At 41.2% G+C, this 22,787-nt stretch overlaps 2 protein-coding genes across 2 annotated transcripts in view; one reads left to right on the top strand and one right to left on the bottom strand.

Annotated features, from left to right (window-relative positions):
- Positions 1 to 2,177: 2,177 nt before the first annotated feature.
- IMPA2 (inositol monophosphatase 2) lies at positions 2,178 to 22,391 on the bottom strand. The gene is given in 9 exon segments (XM_050326197.1): positions 2,178 to 4,139; positions 4,950 to 5,101; positions 5,279 to 5,387; positions 8,863 to 8,971; positions 11,241 to 11,286; positions 12,651 to 12,755; positions 16,712 to 16,845; positions 21,938 to 22,111; positions 22,113 to 22,391. Coding segments are annotated over 9 exon segments (1,224 nt in total). The 3' UTR covers positions 2,178 to 4,023.
- MPPE1 (metallophosphoesterase 1) overlaps positions 22,201 to 22,787 on the top strand; it is a 34,642-nt gene continuing 34,055 nt past the window's right edge. Inside the window, exon 1 of the mRNA XM_050326254.1 lies at positions 22,201 to 22,253. The gene's annotated coding sequence lies outside the window, so the exon portion shown is untranslated. The remainder of the gene's footprint in view (positions 22,254 to 22,787) is intronic.

The following is a 22,787-nucleotide window of genomic DNA, read 5'->3' as shown; positions in this document are numbered from 1 at the left end:
TAACACTTCAGGAGCAGAACCCACAGAAATCTAGAGTTGGTGTCAACAGTTATTTCTTTTTTTTAAATGGAATTAGTTCTTCTGGTTCTTGAACACAGCATGCATATTAAATGCAGTATCCTATAGTGCCATTGTCATGCCTGGTGCATGGATTAAAAAAAAAGGAAATTCCTCCTTCCACTCTTGGTGAATGATTTTTTTGGATTCCTTGGCTTTGGCGAGATGTTTTATGAAAGGCTTACCTTCAACATGCTGTAAAATGGAAAGTGCTGCAGGGACCATAATTCTGACTTCTCTACATTTTCAGTCATGGCGATACAGTACTGAAGCAGAGCACTTTTTTTTACAGTTTCCCTACTAGCATAAAGGAAAAAAACCCACATTTAAACAGTCTTGGTAGCTCTAGGAAGTTACCAGGAAAAAAAGTGTGGTCTGTGTTAATTTGATATAGTGGCTTATTTCATTATTCAAAGATCCCCTTGCACACCTCCTGTACAGACATTGAACAGATCAAATCCTTCTGAGGGAACAGCATAACTCTAATACCGATAGCAGAATGGCTACTGGTGATTTTTTATTCCTTTAGTTGAAGCCATGGCCTACAGGAACCAAATTCCAGATGAAATACGGAGAGTACTACCTGCAGCCCCCTAGGTAAGTGCTCCAATACATGTGTATTTCTTTAATAGCTAGTATAATCAAGGAGCAAATATCAGTCCTTCAGGACATACGAAACACGCTGACATTTCTTCTGGAAAATCTGAAAAGCTCAACAAGACACACCGCAAAGGAATCAGACACCGACCATTTTCCTGGAGTTTACAGCTATTTTCACTCCTTATTCTACCAGGAAGCACCATTTGAGACTAGACCAGCAAGACTGGAGGCATAAAATGTTCTCCACCAGTGAGCTGGTGAGGGATGGAGACATGAACTGGGATAGCTCCAGTAAGCTAAACACCATTTGCTTACAGAGGAAGCGCTCGCTTTTCAGAGCACAGGCGTCTTTGTGCTGGTGTCCATGGAGAAAATCTTCATCCGTCTCGGGTCCATTATGTACTCTGTAATGTGTGTAGAGGAAAACAGTCGAAGCATTTTACAACAGCTGGCAGGGAAAAGAGTCCACATGTTTAAGCATTTGGGGGGATTTAAGTTTCTTGCTAATGTGCTGCACTAACTGTGCGATGAATGCTTGTACTCACAGGGAGAGCTGCTGGACATGCATGCTGAGCAAAATTTTGTTTGGCTACCAATAGAAAAAGAGGTGAGGACAAAATCCAGTACAATTTATTTCAGTCATATGTGTAACCAGACAGTTTTAAGGCTGCATTTTGATGCGAAGTCTGAACCGGTGTACTGTGGCCGCATCTGTGAAGGCAGCTGTCCTGCTTGCCCCCTCGCTGCCCCCTGTGGTGCCTGAAGTCAGCTGCTTGTGGTGCCCAGGGGCTGAACTGGCTTGAGAAAACGATCTGCCTGAAAAATAACCCTTTTTTGTTTGCTGGGGTAATTTACAGGCAGCTCACTTCACTCATCTGGTCCTCTGGAAGGGTTCAGAAATGTTTGTCCTGGCACACAGGTGACAGAGGAGGTGAGGGAGACAGGACTGTTGCTCCCCACAAACACTGCCAATTTAACATACTTCAACGACAGCCCAGATAAAAACCACAAATGAGAACTTGTGAATGGGTTTCTGCACCTCTCCTTTCCCACCATGCTTGGCTTCCAGCTTTGAAAATTCCTGGCATGTGCCACTGAAGTTGGTGCACAGATTCCCCTGCTTTGCCGAGCCCTGGGACACCAAGGCACACCAGCCCTAACTGGGTCAGAGAGTTTCTTTGTACAAGTGGGCTGAGCTGCTGGGAAACCTCGCTGGAGCCATGAAGCAGCTTCTCACACATGCTCCTCTCCCAGAGCAATGACGGGGGACGGGGTTAGGAGGGGGAGCGGATGAAGCGGGGCTGAGCTTGCACCACACTTGACTCCCTGCCAGCATAAGCTTCCTTACAGGGCTTACAGTCACAGCACAAGCCCGAGTTTTAAAGCTCCAGCTGCTCCCACGGCTGCCAAGGCTAAGCACCCTGGGATCACAGCAGTGCCACCCAACTCTGCATCTGTCACTGGGATCTCCTCTGTGCTCAGAAAGCGGGGGGAGAGTGAACAAGAGACAAACGAGCCTATTAGTATTTATTATTTGTATTATTATAGCACCTCAGTGCCTAGTCGTGGACCAGAATCTCATCCTATTAGCACTTTGAAAACCCAGAGCCAAAGTCCCTGCCCCGGAGGGCTTACAATCTCCATTTCCAAATGGGGGGGGGGGGTACAAAGAGATGGAGGGGGTAAAAGGGAGCAGTGACAAAACATTGATCACTGTGACGGAAAGCATTGGTTTTCTGGTAAGAACCATCAGCTCTTAAATGCTTAGTTGGATTTAGACATTCTTCACACAGTCAATACTTTGCATTTCTCGTGAAAAAAAAGCATCAAGAATTCACACGGAATTTTTTGTTATATTCAGTGAAAAACATTTCTCATTGCAAGAAACACATAAGGTTATTTTTAAGAAATACTGTTTAGTTTGTTCTAAGCAGATACCTGAACACATTTACAAATTCTACACATGCAGTGTATAAAAAAAGTTTAAATTTTTTAACCAACTTTTTTGGCTCATTCCTTTATTTAACTTGCACTCTTGCAAAAAAAGATACCTCTAAATGAAATTTTTGAAGAAAAAATAGAAGTGATTTTTTTATCAACTACTTTTCTGGACACACTTGTATTTTCCTTGTGCTCATACTTTAAAGCATAATCTAAATAGAAATTATAACCTTGGCTAGATACAACGATAGAGAACAACTGTGTGTTTGGGACACCTATGTAACAGATTTTACAGGTTTTTCTGATCAAAAAGTGTGATTACAACTTTGTGCAAGACGGGCGTGTGGTTTACAACTTTTTGCAAGCATTATCTTCTGTGCATATTTTTAATCACTTGCCTGTAAGGGGCCAAATCCTGCTGTTCTGCTCCAAGTTTCTCTAAAATCAACAGCTCCTTGACACTGTGCTCTATTCTGCTGGCCTCCTACTGTGTGTCATAGTTAATACTGTGAATAGCTCAGTTTGAGTTCAATATTCCTGGTTTTAACTATAATTACTCTATGGTAGTAAGTGTTTGCAGGTTGGAGTATCTTACAGAGGCCTGTAGGATAGCATGATTTATACCCATGCACAGGGATGAAGGGAAACAAAACTATCTGGACAGTTTGTAAAAGCAACTAAACGTTTTCCACGATCAGCTCTGCTATTTGCCATCTGGATAGCCCCGACCAGAATCACCTAAATAACCTGCACTCTTTACCTGAAAATAACTTTCAACATTACCTTTCTTCTTCTATGCATTCTCTAAATTGCTGTAAACATCCAGGATACCCATATAAACATACACACGTGGGTATGTGTGTGTATACATGCATATACATGTATAGGTATATATATATATACACACACACAAACATACATACATGTACATATATGGATGTATAGCTATGACGTAGTTGGGAAACAACAATGTCATTTTTATTGCATTCTTAAGTATCATAGAACAAGGGTATTATAGGCACACATCTTAACTACTCATCCTTTATACTACAGTCCTAAAGCTCATTTACCTGAGATCTGCATCTGTAAAAATAAAGTTCCATTTTTAGCTGCATGTTACAAAAGACTAAATATCAGCTCCACAGATATGAAATTACAACTTAATTTTGAGACTAATTTACTACCAGTAAAATACACTATCTTATAAAAAAGATACTGTTGAAAGAGATACATATTAAAAAGGAAACACGATTCTCAGAGGTTTAAAAATCTCCCTATGCCTTCCCACATGGCAATAAATTTATAAAAAATATTTGACACGGAAAATCTCCACAGAAATCATCCTGCTGAAATCACATACCCTTTAAGCCACCCATCTTGCAAAAGTTACATAGTTCAGGAGGGCCAACTCCATGCTGTAGGTATTTAATTCTCGTCATCCCGTCTGTAGTGAATAGTTTGTATTTCCTGAGCTATGAACATGGCCATCTCTCTAGTGCCCGCAGCAATCACTCGGCAGGACATAAGATCCAGAGGTCCCCCTGAGGACAAGAGGATTAATAAGAACTGTCTTAAATGTGAGCCATGCTGTAATTATATAGCTTCAAAAACTCTGAAACAACTTCATGCATAGCTCCTTTTGGGGTGGGAAGAACAACCTAATTCAGCAACTTCTGTCTGGACATCTCCAGCAAAAAGTTATTTTAGAAAATTCTAGGTGCAAAGTATGCAAGAGAAGCAGTGCATGCCTAGATTTGTTCAGTATCTAACAATAAATGCAATATTCCCTTCCAGCAACAGGAAGGGGTACAACAGAAATTAGTTCATTCAGCATACCCTTCCTCTTAATCCACCAGATCTTTCCAAAGTATCCAGGTATTGGTCACCAGTAAATCGTTACTCTGAGATGTGTGCCATCTAAATGAATAAAGCAATAATCTGGAGACTGTGCTGTCCTTCACTCTCTCTGACCAGTTTTCAGTCATATATGTTCAGACTTGTACCTCAGAGTCCTCCTTTCCTGGGAGGTTGTCTCTGTTGAACGTGTTTGGAGTCTGAGCACACCTACCAATCTCCTGGCCTGGTTCTTTACTGTAAATATAATGCTTTCAAGGAATTACTCAAAGTCATGGAAATACAATTTGACTCAGAAGACCTTCGATTCCAGGTTGGAATTACATGAGTGTGTCCTGAACAACCAGCCAGAGCCTAGTGGAGAGTACAGATGTTTCTACAGAATGTTGTGAGAAATGAGAGCGAGCCACAGGGGAAGCACTGTCCTGAGGTAACAAGTTGCCCCGAAGTAGCCACTGAATCCCCCAAAAGTCAGTACAAAACAAGGATATGCTCACCTGAAGTGTCTATCACAGTGCCACCTGCCTCTCTAATGATGACAGTCGCCGCTGCCAGGTCCCAGCAGTGTAACCCAAACTGGTAATAGGCGTCTGCAGCGCCGGACGCCAAGTGGCACAGAGCCAGCGTCGAGCTCCCAATGACACGGACCCTAAACCCCACGAGAAGGGGACATGGTGACACGAAAAAGAAAATGCCTTTCATTTCAACCTATCTGTTGAGATCACAAAATGTACAACAGACTTGCTTGGTTGGAGTTTTTTAAAAACTACTTGTTTTAATGACTTTTTCATCGCAAATGTGAGACATATATTGTAAAGTATCTTACCCATGCGCTCGGGCCTTGAGCAATCTCTCAATGTTACCAAGGAACAATTTCAAAGTCGCAGGGTCACGTTTTGGACCAATTTCTGTTAAAATTAAGGCCTTCGAGATATCTGCAATGGCAGGGAGATGTTTCCATTAATTCAACAGCTTCCAGGTAGGTTCTGTAAATTCATTTTTAAGTTAAACACTAATGGACTTTTCACACAAAAATAATTTTCGTATCTCTTTTTCTACCCCAAACTCTTTCATAGGATAAGTGACAACTTTGCATAAAAATTCAAGCAAAACTAGGTTTTTCATATCAAATGGTCTGCTCTAAGCATATTTAAAAAACCCAAAAAACAGGAAGATTAAAACCAAGAATGCATTCTTACATTCCTTCTCTTTCCATACATTGTTTTACTTCATTGACTGGTCACCTTTTGGCAAATTCACTAACATTAGCAGTCAACTAAAAATAATCCATATTTAAAACCAGGATTCTTGAATAGGGAATTTTAATGTAATTTGTTAATCAATTCTAAACACCTAGGAACACAGTAAGAGGAAAGAAAAGTTTCTAACTAAATCACCAGTCACCCACTAGTAGCTCATTCCAACATTTCAAAGACTGAAGACACCTTTATGACTGAAAGAAATCCCTTCTTATCACAAACTAAAGCAGTTTCTTTATTCATAATAATATATGAATGTTCTATTTGTCTTGTGTTCAGCAAGAGCAATTCTGACCTAGAGCAGGTGAAGATATCAGCCTTGTGCACAGTCAAAGGAGAGACTCACAGTGACTTGAAAGCTCTTGAAGCAGTCCTCACGTGAGATCTGAATACTGCCAGTGTATAACAAGCGTATGCCAGTGTAGCTGGAGGTGGTTGATCAAATGCCAAGTGTCCCTGCTTCTGCTGTGCCAGCTGAACTCAGAGGTATTAGAGAGATGACAAAACTCAAAGGTTTAGTGGTTGATTACTTACTAACTAGGCTGTGCCCAGCGTCAGGTGTCACCTTCTATCCTGGGTTAGAGGCGAGGCATTCATTCAGATAGGGAACATCTATCTGCTTATTACAGCTAATTGCATAAGCTGAAAGTTCTCAGCAGAAGTAGCAAGGAGGTTTTCAAAAGCAAATTAGGCTGGAGTGAGACATTTAATTACCCAGGCTGCCAAGGAATTTAGTATTGGAGATGAACATTATGGATTCAAGCAATGTGGTAAAATGGTTGGTGAGTAACAGGTATGCAATTAGATTAAAAGTTACAGGTTGTCACGAATCTTAACCATAGGAAACAACCTATGGTTAACAAACACTTTTCAAAAATTACTGCATTAAAATATGAAACCACCAATCCAGGCATGCTGTAGGGTATTTGTTGTTTAGCTGCTACTGAAAACTCTGGATAGTGAAAGCAATCTGCCTTAGATTATTTTCCGTAACAGACCCAATTTACAATTAGAGACCACTGAATGCACACCTCATTGCTAAAACGCACCAAGCATTCACACCACACCAGTCATTGTTAGGTTGTGACTAACATACTTGTTCTTTTGAGTCATTAATTATATTTCTAATGCATAAATGGATCGCTTTGATTTTCATCAAGGCTACGGGTAGAAATTGGATGAAGAGACTAAGGCAAGTAAGAAGGAGGTATCTACTTAGGTAAAGAAGCTGGCTGATCACAAGACTAGATGGGATTTCAGGAACTGAAGATACAATATCAAATTTACTGACTATTCCTCATTCTGATAGAGGCCCAAAAATAAGTAGGCTTGGTAGAAGAGATTTAACAGTGATACGGATAGATTTATGAGGAAAAGAGAAATTCTGTTGACCACAAGAGACTAAAAAAACAAAATACATTTAAGTATTAGCATATGTAAGGCCTGACATGAATCTAAGCGTGAGAAGAAAGTATCACTCAAGACCAAAGGGAAGATGGATCCTTCATTTAAGTGTATCCTAGCTGCTTGGACTCCCATACCAGACCTCTATAAAATTGGAAGTTTACAAAGAACAGTGTTTTGCCTGGGCTGTGATTTCAGATGATTAAATCTGAACAATGAATGTACAGAGTAGATCAACGTTATACAACGGTCATGTTTCCTGAAACAAAAGGCAGGAAGTATCATGACAGCTTCGATCTCAAACACATCATGGCCACTTCAGTTCCAGTGGTGGGTACAGGGAAACACAGTCTCTCTTCCAGGGCTGGTTCACTTCACTGAGGCCACAGCCCTTACAGAGCAACTGTGATTTAAAACACCTAAAACATCAGTAGAAGTGAGACAAAAGCAGATCCAGCTTCACCGGTGAAAATTTCCCACCACCAAATGATGTATCTCAAAACAAAAGAAAATTTCAAAGCATTTGGAAGGGCAGAAAGTCTACTTCCCTTGCTATGTTCTAGACACCTACATAGATCGGATGTCCAGAGGCAGGAAGACAGAAGCGACATGTGCCAAAATTGTTCCTTGACCAACTGGAAACCAGAACTCTCCGACTGCAAAAGCAAGGGAGGCCATTTCAACAGAGTTTCATCCAGCCCAGCTGGGAGCATCCCTAGTTCTTCCTAACAGTCTCTGCCAGCAGGGGCTTTTGTGGAATACGAGATACTTGAGCACTGACAAAAATATGATGTATAATTACTAATTAAAACCTTAGGGGTCATTGACTTTACATATTGCTCCGTGTCTCTAAATAAGGAGACCCCAGCTCATATTAATTTAGATGAACAGCCAAAATTTCAGCGAAATTTTGATGCAGGGTCTGCTTGGGGTATTAAGGAAATCTCTATGCTAAATTGCTTGAATTTACTGTGTTTTAAGCTAATCAAATCTCTTTGGGGAAAAATTTTTACCATCTCTTGTGTACAGTGGCGTACATTTTTGGCATATGTCTGCTTCTGCTTACAACCGAGTGTTATGCTCTCCTCTGCATTTTAATTGACTAAAAGAAAACTTCTCTACACACATCAGATTATTGTTATCTATTATCATAAGGCAAACAGATAGATCTATGACCTGGATTACCAATAAAAGAATTCTATTAAACTGTTGATGAGGCGTTGCTGGCCATTTGTACATTGAAACACACCTCACACACAAGAGCAAGCTGTTAGAGAACCCCTAAGGAAGCATGCATCCTTTAGTTTACTGTTAGCACGTATGCCTACAGACATAATACACTTTGTGACATAAAAGTTTATTGGAAAATAAGTGAATAACAGCCGCCATAGTACTGTGAGTTTGATTCACCATTCCCGTTGCATCTGGCTTAAAAATTAAGTTATGCCAGTGTGCAGCTGGAATGAAACTGGTGAATCTACACATTCTTCCTTATTTTAAACAATTGCTGTGAAGCAAAATTATTTAGGATTATTTAAATAGTTCATATTCAGATGTATATTTTAAAAAGAAAAGGAGGAAAGTTGTGGTTTTTCAGAAAAAAACAAACACAAAACAACAAAATTATCATGCAGGTGAAATACTTTCCATCAGGATAATGATGTTCATTATCCTAATGATGATTTGCAACAACTCTGAAACAAAATTAACATATTCCTTTTAGAGTTCTAACAAAATCTAGACCAACCTGTCTCTTTTGATACCTGAAGCCTTTTGTCATTACAAAATGCCCCTTGACCTCTTCTACCAGTGTATAATCGTTCTTCAGTGCAGTGGTAAATTACACCAAATTCAAGCTTTAAGATTTTGAAAAGGAAAGAAATGAATGCAACTCAAATTACTCATCATAAATATAAACAACTACTAATGGCAGAAAGATCAGCAATATTTTAATTGGTACACATAATCAAAGATTATATTGATGCTAATAAACTGGAATATTTTTACTATTACTGTGATATTGAGATATAGGTCATATAAAATTCAGTTTATAAAGAGAAGTTAATGCAATGTGTTCCTGATCCCCTAAACTCTTAACTTGCAGCTTGTTTTTGTTCACATGAGAATGGCTTAAATGCTAAGTTGATTCAAATTCAATTGCATGTCTTTACTGAAAATATGCAAGTCCTCTAAGGTAAGATTCTGAATGCTTTGCTTTCACTGGTGAGCAGTTACACCTTGAAGTAATCCCACTGACTTTGGCTGGACCCTGAAGATTTGCAGCCCCAAGATCAGTCAGGCATCTAAACCAGAAGTCACGGCACACTGTTCATTAACAGTGGATGTTTTTGTATGCACTTCAACTTTCATGGTGCATTTAATTTGCCTGCCTTTTCAAGCAAAGCAGCACACTCTGTTCAAATGTTTCTCTGGAAAATCCTTTTGTTTACACATAAAAGTGAGAATCTCTTGAAGTCATGGGACTGCAAGAGAAGGAATTTGGACAGAAATAGCAAATACTGTGACCCTCAATGAAAGCTTAAGAATGTGCAACACTGGAATTTTTGTGGGAGATTCTGTTTACCAATGAGAAGAGGGTCCAGATTTGACCCCTGGTATTTAAAATTCCGATTACTTTAATAAGTTTCAGCATAAGATTTTAAAGCACTTCACAAACTCCAAGGGTCAGCTCTGAAAATCACCCCTAGATAAGTACTATTAGCATTATTTAATTTAGAGGTGGACAGGTACACAAAAATCAAGTGCCTTGCCCAAGGTATCAGAAGGTGGCAACAGGGTCAAGAAAACATCTCAGGTGTTCTAGACTCCAAATCTTTTCCTGCTGCACTCGGTGTTCATCAAAGAGAATTCAAAGGGAATAGACTGTCCTCACTCCCTGCCCTGAGGTCCCTTCTAAACCAAAGGGGTTTTTTGAGGAACGCACTATTAATAGACTCTTTCCCTGAAGACATCTGCAGGAATTTCTTCAGTACATTCAAGGCTTATATTCAGGCCAGTTCCCTTGTGTGTACTTTGGCTTCTTTTCAGTTTACTACTTTTTTCTGCTTTTCCCATTTGTTTACTGAGGGATATTTAACATCATTCTTTATTTTTGTTTCAGCTTTGTTTAGTTTACATAACCCAAAATACACAGCATCAAAATCATGATGGTGTTTTAGAAAACATAAATATTAGAGAAAACTGTCTGGTAATAATATGTAGTACTCAAAAGGACCTCTGGGAATGAATAAATTTCAGAAAAGCATGGAAGTGTTTCTCTGAAGTTTCCATGTTTGAAAAGTCTAACCAAAAAAATTACACAACATTATTCTGTTTATATCAGTATGAGGTACTAGCACATCTGAAAACTAGGTTGTTACTTAACAGAATTCTTGCTGGCTCCACTTAAAGCTCTACATATATTTAAGATTGTTGAGTTAGGCTGAAAGAGGCACATTCCTTGGCAATTTGAATAGCTAGTTTCTCTGTACATATGACACTGTAAACTGGCAACATCTGGAGAAAAGGCACTAGCATGAATGAGTACAGCTAGGAAACTCAGTATGGCACATATGAAGTCTAGGTAGTCTCCCATCCTTGCTGTAATCAAGCTCTCATTGTGGTAAATATAGCTATTTTACTACATTAAGAAAAATATAAAGGTAGATTAAATGAACTAGGCCCATAATTTTGCACTCTTCATAAAATCAGTTCTAAATTGATTCATAGCAGGAGTTACCTTTCACAGGCACTGCTAGGAGGAAAGAAGCAATAAAAATAACATAAGAACACTGGGAGATATATTCAAATTATGAAGGGGCTGCACTATATTGCACTTACTATGATTTTTGTCTAACACAATCTTGCTCACACCAGTACTCCCTTTTTCTCCACATAAATCCCACAATATTTATAATAATTCATAAGAATTCTCTTTTAATTGCCAGTTTGCATCAGTAAGTTTTGCAGGACTAAGATTTTAGATGAGTAGAGTGTGATCAGATGCATTTAAAAAGCATGGAAAAACCTGGGTAGTGACTGATTTTTAAAAAATTTTGTTTTATTTAAAGTTCCCACATGGTTTTGAGGCTCCTAGCCAACTCTCTTAAAGAACATACTTCATACCTCTTTGTTAACAGCAAATCCAATGCTTACTGCCACTGTTGGAAATCTGTGAAAAATAAGAAATGAAGTATTAGGGATGAAAAAATCTCTCGGTTTACTCCTTATGCAACTTCCTTAGGCAACAAAACCCCACATGGAGCTCTGTGAATTTGCTTGTCTCAAAATGCACTTGACACTGTACTGTTTCTCCTTTGTCAGCCTCTTAAACTTTGTCAGTTCCTTTAAAGATGTAACAACATTGGAGGAGGGAAGAAATAAACACATCAAGACATCACAATTTTTATATTAAAGATTTTGTATATTTTAGTGATTTTTTTGCTTTAGTGTAATTGAATTTTCCAGTATAAAATCACTAACGCTATAACAAGTCATCACTTTTAAGAGCACATTTTGTTCAAGTTATGCATCTGAGACAGCAATTAAGCAACATGGAGATAACTTGGTGCTAACATCAACATAAAAGGAAACCAGTTCCTCTATGCTCACTTTTTGCAAAGCGATGATCAGGTATTTAATTTGGTCCTTTTGACTACGGTATAATTACTGAATTTTAAACAATGAAATAAATTCATTTCTTAGAAACAAGTTTTGAAAAAGGCTTCAAAGGTCCAGAAAATACTGTTAGAAAGAGGAAATTTCACTTAACTGCATGAAACATCATGTGACACCCCACCTCCCCTCGAATTCTGTGTAATTGCACTAAAAGTCAAGGAACTGCCTTTTTTTGTTTTTATGATACGGGCAGTGACTTTAAGCCTCTAACTATAAGGCAGAGCATATTGAAGGGTTTTACTTCGATATATTATGAATAGTCATTAGTTTACAACTCCTAGCATTCAAATGATGAATTAAAAGTCTTCATTTTTGCAGTAACGACCCCTGGATTTCGTTTTGCAGAGGTACTTTAGAAAATTAAAACCAGTATCTCTGTACAGCTTAGTCTTCAGCTCTACTCTACATACGTGCAGTGGTTGTACTTCCCGGGGAAAAACGAAGCATTTGTGTTCGAAAGGGAGAAAACACCACTCCTAAAAGGAATGTGTAAAACCCGCATAAGGCGTGAGGCCAAGTGTCGTTACAGCACAGCCTTGTTCCTCCAGTTCAGCTCAAGTCTCTGCACGTTCACATGTGGTTGTATATATAAACGAGCTGTGAGTCAAGAGCTCTGGGTCATTAGGCAGTCAGCAGAAACTTCAGCTTACCTTCAGATAACAGTGTAGAGCTCCCCCCAGCACAAACACAGCCTCCCTCAGATACACCATGCGAGGTACAAAGAGATAAAGGGATGACTCCCACTTGTGAGTCAAAGGAACAAACCTACCACGGTAAAGCACCTTCAGGTGGAAGGGTGGATTTGTGAGAAGCTACATGTTGCTTTTAGATGTGTTTCCCAGTTCACTGTCCGTTTACCTGTGCACAAAGTTGCACGTTCCATCAACAGGGTCAATAATCCAGGTCGGACTGTCGGTGAGGACACATTTTGAACCAGCAGCAGTGGATTCTTCTGCAATAAACCTGCATTTGGTATGGGGTAAAATAAATATCCCAGAACATTACCTAAGATATGTCTCTTGGAACATACAATTCCATCTTTAAGAGATAATTTCTCTCTCTGTATATAACATTTTTGTATAAATGTAAACACATGTGTTGCTTTAGTTTAGAAATTGGGAACTTTCATAGAGACTTTGAAGGAGAGTTCTCAAATCTACAGCATACTATTTTACATGGTAAAAAAGAACTCTATTTATTTTCACTTTCCCAATATACCATTAAGAAAGTCATGAAAATGAATGCAGAAATGGATCTGAACTAGCATCCTTAGAACTCTAGGAGAAGATTTCTTTTACGCAGAATGTAATTTTGTGGGTTAGGCCTGTCTCTTGCAGAAAGTACTATAAAACTGCAAACTGTACTTCCTTCTCTTTTGCAGTCAAATTCAGTCAGCAGGAAATAATGCACTTTTTGAAAATCCACAATCTCTCTCCTACTTGAATTTTACAGTCTGGTTCAGGAAATTAAAAGGTTTACAAAGCTGAACTTTCTTTTTCCCATGACCCAGAAAAAAATCAACAAATTATTATTTTTTTGTTTGTTTGTTGTTTGGATGCATAAGGCATAAAACAAAATCTGAGGTCATATTCTCTTCTGTTGTTCTGTCCCAGTTCCTTTCAGCAATTTTTTTCTCCTTTTTCCCTGGGAAACAAACATCCAGTTCTGGCACATTTCCTGTTGACCTTAATTATCCCTGCTCTCCCACAAACTGCTGAGGATCTCTTTCTATAAGGGATGTGTGCAGGTGCTACTTTCACAGATTTTCATAAAGCCCTATATATACAAAAGGTACAGAATCCAACTGCTAGTACTGAATCTTGCTGGTGGTTTCACATTCGAACAACTGGTAATGGTATTCAGAGTTCCTGCAAATACCTGAGGACAAAAAAGCTTACCTCAAAGACACAAAAAAGAATAAAAATGGATAAAATAAAGAGAAAATGTCTTTTGCAGAAACAGATGGTTCCCTAGGACTAGAGCAGCAGCTATTTTCTTTTGTGTCTTCACCATGTACTGCGTGATTCCAGATAACAATTGCAACCATGAGCTTAAAATGTTCTGCAGACAGTACATGAGGAGATGAATTTTCCAAATGCTACTCTGCCTTGACCTCTGTAGAAACAGACTATTTTGATGGCATTATGGACCCCCAGTTGGTATGAAAAGGTAACTGGGAAGTGTTTGTTACTATTTTCATCTCCATCAAAGGTAACAACTGAAGGACAAAGTGCTTGTGTACAACCGAGAAACGAGAGAGACTTGAACAAGTGTTTGAAATCCTCAGTTTAACATAACACTTTGCAGACTCCTTACTCTAAATATTCCATTATTTTGTCTTGTTGGTGCTGCATCATTTGACTTTTAAAAATCCTGTAATTAGCACCTAAAGCACACCACACACTTTGTGCTGCTAGCTGCAGAGGAAGCTCATCTTGCAGATGAAGCAGCTTACATCCCATTTCAGATTCTCCATCTTCCACATAAACTATGCCTCTGCTTCAGCCCTTTGCCAGCTCCCCCTGCCAGAGCCTGAACTGCAGCCGTTGTCTTGCCAGTCAAAGAGAGGTGAAATGAGAACCTCTTTAAAGGCAGGAGTATTTCTGTGTCAGATGATTTACCCTCAGGTGTTGCAAGCCCGTCCCTTGCCTTTCTCTTACAACGGGGGTGTGACACTGTAGTCCTTAAGTTCAGAAATGCTAAAATGTAGCTGGGGCACAGCAGTGCTATTGATAAAGTCTTCATGCTCAAGGGCATTTTTTCCAAAATGTAGGACAAATTAGGTGCACATTTTATGAAATCTGGGCTGATGGGTTAAAAGAAAAAGCCCTTGTTGGTACACAGTACGGGGAACTGTGAGAGTCCCTCAAGGTCAACACCAGATGTGTTGCTCTGTGTCCTCTAAAAACGTGCAAACTAAGCAAAACACTCAGTGTGAAGCACTGGAGACCAAATCTCAGGAACAGCTTGAGAAGTGGGAGGGGTAGCCATCTTATTAAAACAGTTAATTTAATATGACATGCTGCCAGCTCTGCCGACCTCTCTTCAAATCTGGATTACAGTTTACTCCCACTGAAAATGAGTCTAGTAATTTTAGCCAAGCCTTAGAGTACATCTGTTCATACCATGGTGCTGCTCTGAAATTCACTGCTGGAACAGCAGGAAAACTGTAACATCACATCAACTGCAGCGAGAGTGATACCCAGTGAGGTGCAAGAGGTTCAAACTGGGGCTGTCCCTCACCTTTCCCCCTGTGGGGGTCTGAGAGCAGAAAGCTGAGAAGATAGGGTTGGATGTCACCCTCTTTAACTGCTGTGTCCTGGTTTTAATGTCTACAGATTTGAGGCCACAAGTAACACAAAAGATGCTTGTGTAACAGTAACACCTGTAAATGGTAGGATAGCGTTTTTCAACCAGTAGCCCTTGGTATTCTGGCTGTGCCTACCCACAACTCAAAGATTTATCAGAAAAAAAATCCTTTTGAAAAGACTCACATGGACCATATTAGAGTAGTAAAGAGTGAGCACAGACGAAAACCTGAGTGAAGCATGAAGGAACATGATATATATCACTCAGCCAAGAAGAGAGAAGAAAGAAACATGGGACAGAACTACCTTTTGAACAGATTTTCCTAATATTTCTCTTTACTTCTGAGTACATTTCCAGTATGTCAAGACTAATTACTGCCACAGTGTAACTGACACAGATTCTAATAAGATCCCTTTTCATTTTTTTAACTCCTAAAATACATTTTTTTTTATTCAGAGACCATAAGAATCAAGATGATGTAGAAGAAGAAATAATAGAAATCTTCAGTGCCGCTTTTCAACAGGTCAGGGGAAAGACTGAATACGATCTAAACGATCTTTTAATTTTTTCACTGCACTTTAATCCTTGCTTGCTATTGTAGACGCCTCATTGCAAGTGTTTTAATCTAATCTAATTAAATTTAATTTTAATCTGAATAAATTCTATCCAAAACCTATGGCCAACATAAAATAATTGTCTTGAAGTAATGGTAATTCCTTCATTTACTTATAAAGTCAGAAGTTAATTGTGAGGAGCTGATAGAGTCAAGGATTTTTCAGTTCCTAGGTCGATGTTGACCTTACAACTTTTGTTCCCATTCCGAGTAACCCGAGAGCTTCTGACAATTCTCATTTTATGTGAAATGCGTATGTTTTACTTTCTCTGCCAGACTGTTCAAGGGAAAAAACCCTAACTTAAGAGCAGAGATGAGACAAGAGCACAGCCAGCAATAGTAGAAGGAATATTACACAAATACAGGGCTTGTAAAGCCTGGCACTCCCTTGCAAATCGCAGCCAAGAACCACACGTTATGCTGTACAGCACTGCTTCAATATGCCATCACACACAACACGTGTTTAGAAAGCCATATTTAGTATAAAATATTCTTTCTGCTCCTTCCTATGGTGGTGGTTTTTTTGCTCAGCAGCATCACCGACAATCAGATTAGTAGCTGAGCCCTCCAGATTTTCTTCTTTGTTGACTTCTGCACAGCGCTAGAATGCCAGGCTCATCTCCACCAGAGATGCACACGGTCAGAAGGAAGTCATACAGTATTTAAGGCACACGCAGGCTCTGCAGGAAGATGAATTTTATCCACTGTAGTCAAATGTAGAAATCACTTGCACAGTCTCTGCAGCCAACCAGACCTGGCCAACAAAACCTCTCTCTAACCTCTGCATGCACTGAGAGTTGTAATTTTCAAGTTTGCCATAATAATGCAAGAGGAGTCAACAATCTGATCTATTTTTAAAACCTTGGGTTAACTACCCCATGTAGTAATTTATAACCTGTTTATGTATAGCCATCAAATCATTATGATGATGATGATGCTAAAAAACCCTTAAAGGACAAGCAAAGGTCATTGATAGTTTCTTTCTATAGGCACTCACCTGTGGGAGGGAAACTTCTCTTTCAGAACAGAAATAATTAAATTTTCCACAAAATGATCAGTTTCTGTCACAAGATCTGCTGCAGATGTCTTTGTGGACACTTGTTTTTCCTCTGTGAGAGCTTTCCTAATAATCTGAAACAGAAGTTCATAAATCAGATTTGTTGGGCACTCAGCCTATGCATACTAAAATAATATATTTACTGAAAAATAAAGCTAATCCTGAAAAACAGCTGTAGGCCTAATTCTACCAGAGGCTGTTCTAATTCTTTTGACAAAAATCCTTCTGAGCTAATGAGCATTTTTTGGGAACAAGGCATTTTGAATCACTCTGCAAAAACCACTCTTGACACTTCAGAAAAGGACTGATGACTGGGATGCAACTAATGAAATAAAAGGATGATAGCAGTCCTCATGATTTAGAAAATTACAAAAAAAATATACAAAATAAGAAAAAGCTTTGAGGCTGAGGATTTTTTTCACAGAAGCTTCTTTTTCTCTCTCTCTTTTTTTTTTTTTTTTACAGGGCTAATACCCCACTGCTGTCTTCCCTTAAAAGATATGCAATAAGGCAAACTCCACTGGCTTCTTTCTTTGCCAACAAAGACACACAGTTTATTTTTTCTCATTGGTTTTTGGAACTTCAAATACTGACCACCCACTGGTTCCCAAAGAACTGCTATATATTTAACAAAAACAAAAATTTAGACTTTTCCCCAGATATGAAACCAGTGATCTAAACCTGGACTCTCTTCTGGAAAAGTTTTTATCTCATTCTCAAGGGTTTTACTGTTACAAACTCTGAACCCTGAACTAAACCACATCAAGTGCAAATGCACATATGGGAAAACAATTAATGAAAGATTTTTCCCATTTTCCCCATTTTCTTTCTGCGTTTTTTTTTCCTCCACTTCTTCATTAAAAAGAAAGATAAAGGAGCAGGATGCAAAAACAGAGAACTTATTTTTTAACCAGTAAAAATGAAAAATCATTTGAAATTAGGAAAACCAAAACAAAGCAAAAATTAAGTACCACTTATTTGTGTAGAATTATATTATCAAAACCCAGCAGCAATAAGACTAATATTCCAAGTCCTGTCAATTGTTTATCTAAAATTTCTATTGATCAAAGTATTTTAAAACCATCGAGAAATATTCGATGACCAAAGAACACAGTTCTGCCCTATTATGCATGGGAAAGGGAACCAGAAACTCACAAATTTCAGTTTCAGCTCTTGGTTTTCACAGTATAAAATGCTGTGTTTGAAGGGCAAGATGGTTGTTCAGACAAGTAATGGGTATCGCTGACTGTTGCCTTAGTCCAGAAGGTATCTGGATAAATGTTTCTCTTTTGTGAGCTGTAAAACATCAGCTGTGCCTATTTACTGAGCATATAGGGGCAGGTAATACTTTTTAGCTTGAAACTGTGCTAAAGTTCATTATTGTATATCAAAATATTAACCACACCTAATCTTTTTACTCCCCTCACTGCCCTGTGTGTTTTTCTTGAATGTTTTACCAGAAAAGCGCAGATCCGGGAAGGTCCTTGGGCTCCTCAAAGCAAAAAGCAAAACACTCCAACCATCTCAGTTGTGTATTATAAAAGAAACTGCTATGCTGATACCTTTTATTTTAATTGCTCTTCTTTACTTTTATATTGCCTATACTGCTCAGAACCTAAGAAGATTTTAAGATTTCTTCTTGGCAATGCAAAGTTCTTGACTTTTATTCCCTCTCAATACATAGTAGACTGAGGACATTTCTGCAGCCCTTTGAATCACTATGTGCTACTGCTCAGCAGGGCAGTGAGATCACATCTGAGCTTTCCTGCAAAAAGAAAAGTGGAGATGAAACCCCTCTCCTGTGGATGTGCTCTGCAATAAGCTGCTTTCCTCATATGCTGCAGCGCTTGATCGCTCCTGTTTGAATACAGTCCTTTGCACATCTCCGCTTCAAATTTAATATTCCTCATTTCTGATCCTTTACCCCATTGTTCTTGACCGTTTTTAACTTTAACCCTGTCCATTTCCCTGGTGGTCTGCACATGCCACCATGAGGCTCCTGTCACTTTGGAGGTGGGAAGCGCCAAGGGTGTGACTGATATAAAGTGGTGGTTGATGGTCTTCTCACTCATCTCCTCTGTGGGCCCATGCCAAGGAGCCACGACACACATTTACCAGTCCTACACTGGTCTGCTTCTCCCCAGCTTTTGTGCAACCTCAAGAGGAGAGCAGGAGAGAAGTCATGATGCTGGGCTGAGGTCATCAGGCATGACATCTCTAGAGTCTTACCCGCAGTACCACAGGTGATGCCGCGGGATGGATGGGTCTAACTCTGCCTCTTCCCGAGGGTCTGACAAAAGGAACTCATACGCATTTGCTCCAGCTTGTACAGGCATGCAGTCCAAGCCAGAGTCCCACACAAACAACACATTTCCTGCATAATTGAGGAAACACCTTTTACTCTTTAGAAAATGATGAAATAGCTCAGAACTGCCCAGAATTCTATTTATCTTGAATAATCCCTAAAAATCATCTGCCTACAAGGAGTGTTAGAGCCCGTTGTCTCAGAGTACTTTGAGAGCATCACTCAACTCCTCTCCTTGCAGAAGCCCTACAATAAGGTTTGTAGATACCTCCTACAATTGCCCAGACTTTCCAGGTGGTCATTGAGCTCCATAGAAGTCTCACTCTAGGTAACAGGCATCGGATAAGCAGAAGACCAAAGGAACTACAGCTTGATGAAATGGAAAGAGCTGATTGAATTTTATCACTATTGTACAATGAAATTGGCAGTAAGATCCTGTACTTTGGCTGTAAACGTATTTTTTTATACTTTATCAGTGTATTACGGGCTGTCCCTAGGTTACAGAGATTTTACAGCCAAAAAAAAAAAGAGAAAATCAAAAGAAAAAAGTAGCCTGTGTGGATTTCAACGTGCTATCTTCCAGTGTCATATTCTTACTCTTGTTTTCACCTGGATGCATGTTTACTCATTTTGGTGAAGTTTTTGCAGTTCTGCAACTGGAGAGAACTGTGCAAGTATTACTTGGTGCTCTCAAATACTACCAAAGATACAGAGACTAGCCGTGCCTGCTTTTCTTGTGCAAAAAGTCATATTAAACCTACAAGTGTACTCAAATCAACACAGCAAGCAGAGTTTACTCCCAGAAGAAACAAAAGAGAAGTCTGAAAAAGTGCAGTTACATGTGGCCTTATAGAGTGAATTAGACATAATTTCAAAGCGGGTCAATTACAGAGATTACAAAACGGTGGCCATTCTCATTATGAAACATCCCTATATATTAAATGAGAGCCTGTGATATTTCATAAAAGTAATAGAACTAAGTAACAGGATGGGCAAGAGAGGCAATGATTTTAACCTGGTAATATTGGCTACTCCAGCAACCTAATTTTTGACACATACTCAAGCAATCACTTCTTTATTGCTCTTTTAAGTTCAGAAGAAACTATTACAGAGTATAGACGCCTATCTGTGGAAAGAAGATGTATTTTCCTTATACTCATGAAACATAATGTAATATAAACCAAACAGTTGTGTGAGCCAAAAGGGGAGACCAGAAAACTGGTGATGAAAATAACCCCCATTTTTATCAGTCCATTTTCAACAAAAATCCAGTCCTATCAAACCCATGTTACACTGCATTTTGTGTCCTTATCTCTAGCTTCTTTTGGCAACAGATCGATTGAAGCTTAAACAGAAGACACAGCCCTACCTGCACCTTTTCTTCCACAAGGATCTCCGATGCCTTTTGTAACAAAAAAGAATCCTTACCACGACAAAATTAATAATAATAAAAAAATACCCAACTTCCAAAGCCCTATTAAACAGACATCCTTCGCTGGTTTAAATTTGGCCTGCCAAAGAATCAGCTATTTTCTGCTGCTTGCAAGGTAGCAATGGCAAACTGTGAACTAAAAAGATTCAAGGATTAATCTTCTGGGATGTTTATTTCTTCCTGGAAAAGGTGCCGTGATTTTCTGGGTGAGTGAAATGTTTGGAGAAAGTTACAGCTTTGTATTTTGAGAAATAAGGTGTGGAGTCTTGAGCAAGTCATGAGTCTCTCTTGTGAAATGGCTGGCAGAATGAGTATGCTGGAGAAACTCCTGTTTTGAGAGTCTGTGAGTGCATGACCTGTCATCCTGATTTGGATTATCCATTTAGCCCTTGCATTATTAAAGCAAGTCTCCTCTCCTCTGGCATTCTGTTCATCTTTGTGTATGTTTTGTACTAAGGAGAAAACATGTTTAATAATGTATGAAGGAAAAGTTATGGGTCCTGGATTCAAGATAGAAAGGGGGTCTCCTTAAATCACAGTGTATAAGTACAAAGTTTGTTTCAAAACAGAGCAGAATGGAAGCAAGAGAGAAATACATGTCCCTCAGGTTTGTGGTTTTTTTTCCCAATTCCTCAACTAAACAATCTGCTGATTCTACTTCTTGAATCTCTTAGACCTGGTGAAATTTTTGCTGTTGCATACAATGGGGCTAGAAAGTCTCCTCAGGTGACTAACATTCTGCTGTGTCAAAACATGGTTCTGAAATAAGCTACTATAGATCTTTGCCGAAGACACAGCTTATTTGTCCCTAGCAAGTGAATTTCAGTCACTCTGAACACGGTGCTATATATAACAAGACAAAACCACACTGACACGATTATTTTCCTCTGCACAGGCTGCTCAAAAACAAATGCTGGCCCCGAGGGATACAGATCTTCGAGGGAAGTGGCACTGAGGGATGGAGGCCCCCGACGGATGCGGCACCAAGGGATGTGGCCCCCAAGGGATGGGGGCCCCCCGAGGGATGTGACCCCCAAGGATGGGGCCCCCCGAGGGATGGGGCCCCCCAAGGGATTGGGGCCCCGAAGGATGGGGCCCCAAAGGGAGGAGGCCCCTAGGGATGGGCCCCCGGATGCATGGGCCCCCCGAGGGATGGGGCCCCCCGAGGGACGGGGGCCCCCAGGGGATGGGGCCCCCGAGGGATGGGGCCCCCCAAGGGATGGAGACCCCCTGCCGTCATCCCTCCCGCGGCAGAGGGAACCGGCCGAGGGCTCCGGCGGTGGCCCGGCTGAGCGGGCGCCCAGCCCTGCCGTCCTCCTCCCCATGCGCCAGCTCCGTGCCCGCACGGCCCTTCCTTAACCCGCGGCGGCGGGAGGAGGCTCCCCCCGCGGCGGGGCAGCCCGTCCCGGCGGTGCCCAGCCCGCCTCACCTGCCCGGCGCGCCGCGCCAGCTGCACCGCCACCTCCGCGCACTCCTGCCACGGGTCCCCGGCGCCGCCGGCCGCCGCCGCCGCCCGCCCTTCCTCCTCCTCCTCCTCGCACGGCTTCATCGCGGCGGCTGCGCTGCCCGGAGCGGGGCCGGGGGGCGCGGGGGGCCCGGCTGCCCGCCCAGCAGCGCCCGCCGAGGAGGGTGCCCGGCGCTGTCACTGCGCGCCCCGGCACCGCCCCGCCGAGCGCAGCGGGGCGGGAGAGGCGGCCGCCGCGCTCAATGGGGAAGGCGGGCCGGCTGCTGGGCGCTGACTCTAGGTGAGCCCCGGGGGCGGAGGAGGGGCCGGCGGAGGCGGGGGTGCGGCAGGGGGCAGCGGCGGGGCCGCGGAGGGCGGGATGCCGAGAGCAGGATGCGCCGCGCCGCCATCGCCGTGCCCCGGCCCCCCCGCCCGACATGGCGCCGGTGCCGCCGCGGTGGGGAGCGATGGGGCGCGCCGGGTTGGCGAGAGATGAGGAGCCGCCGGCGCTCCCGGGAAGGGCACCGCATCGCTGCCCCCGTCTCCCCAGGGCGACCCCGGGAAACAGGGGCCCGGCTGTCAGCGTTACCGGGACTTTGGGGGAAAAGCTGGAGGCTGGCATCGGCCATCTCGGGAGTGAAGGGGGGAAGTGGGGAAAAGCGACTCCTGGAGTAGAAAAGCAGTTCAGGTTTTAAAGTTCAGCAGCTTGCCAGGGCTTGAGAGTTCAAATGTGTGGTGAGAAATACATTGACCTTCAGATTTTTCACTTGGCTTCGTGTGTCGTTTTGGATTTATCAAGGACGAAGAGAATTCAGAACCCACAGTTCCAGAATCC

Source organism: Myiozetetes cayanensis, unplaced genomic scaffold (genome assembly GCF_022539395.1).
Source record: "Myiozetetes cayanensis isolate MyiCay16 unplaced genomic scaffold, myiCay2020 scf1, whole genome shotgun sequence".
NCBI classification, from domain to species: Eukaryota; Metazoa; Chordata; class Aves; order Passeriformes; family Tyrannidae; genus Myiozetetes; species Myiozetetes cayanensis.
The sequence above is the reverse complement of the archived record's forward strand: the minus strand, read 5'-3'. Positions and strand labels throughout refer to the sequence as shown.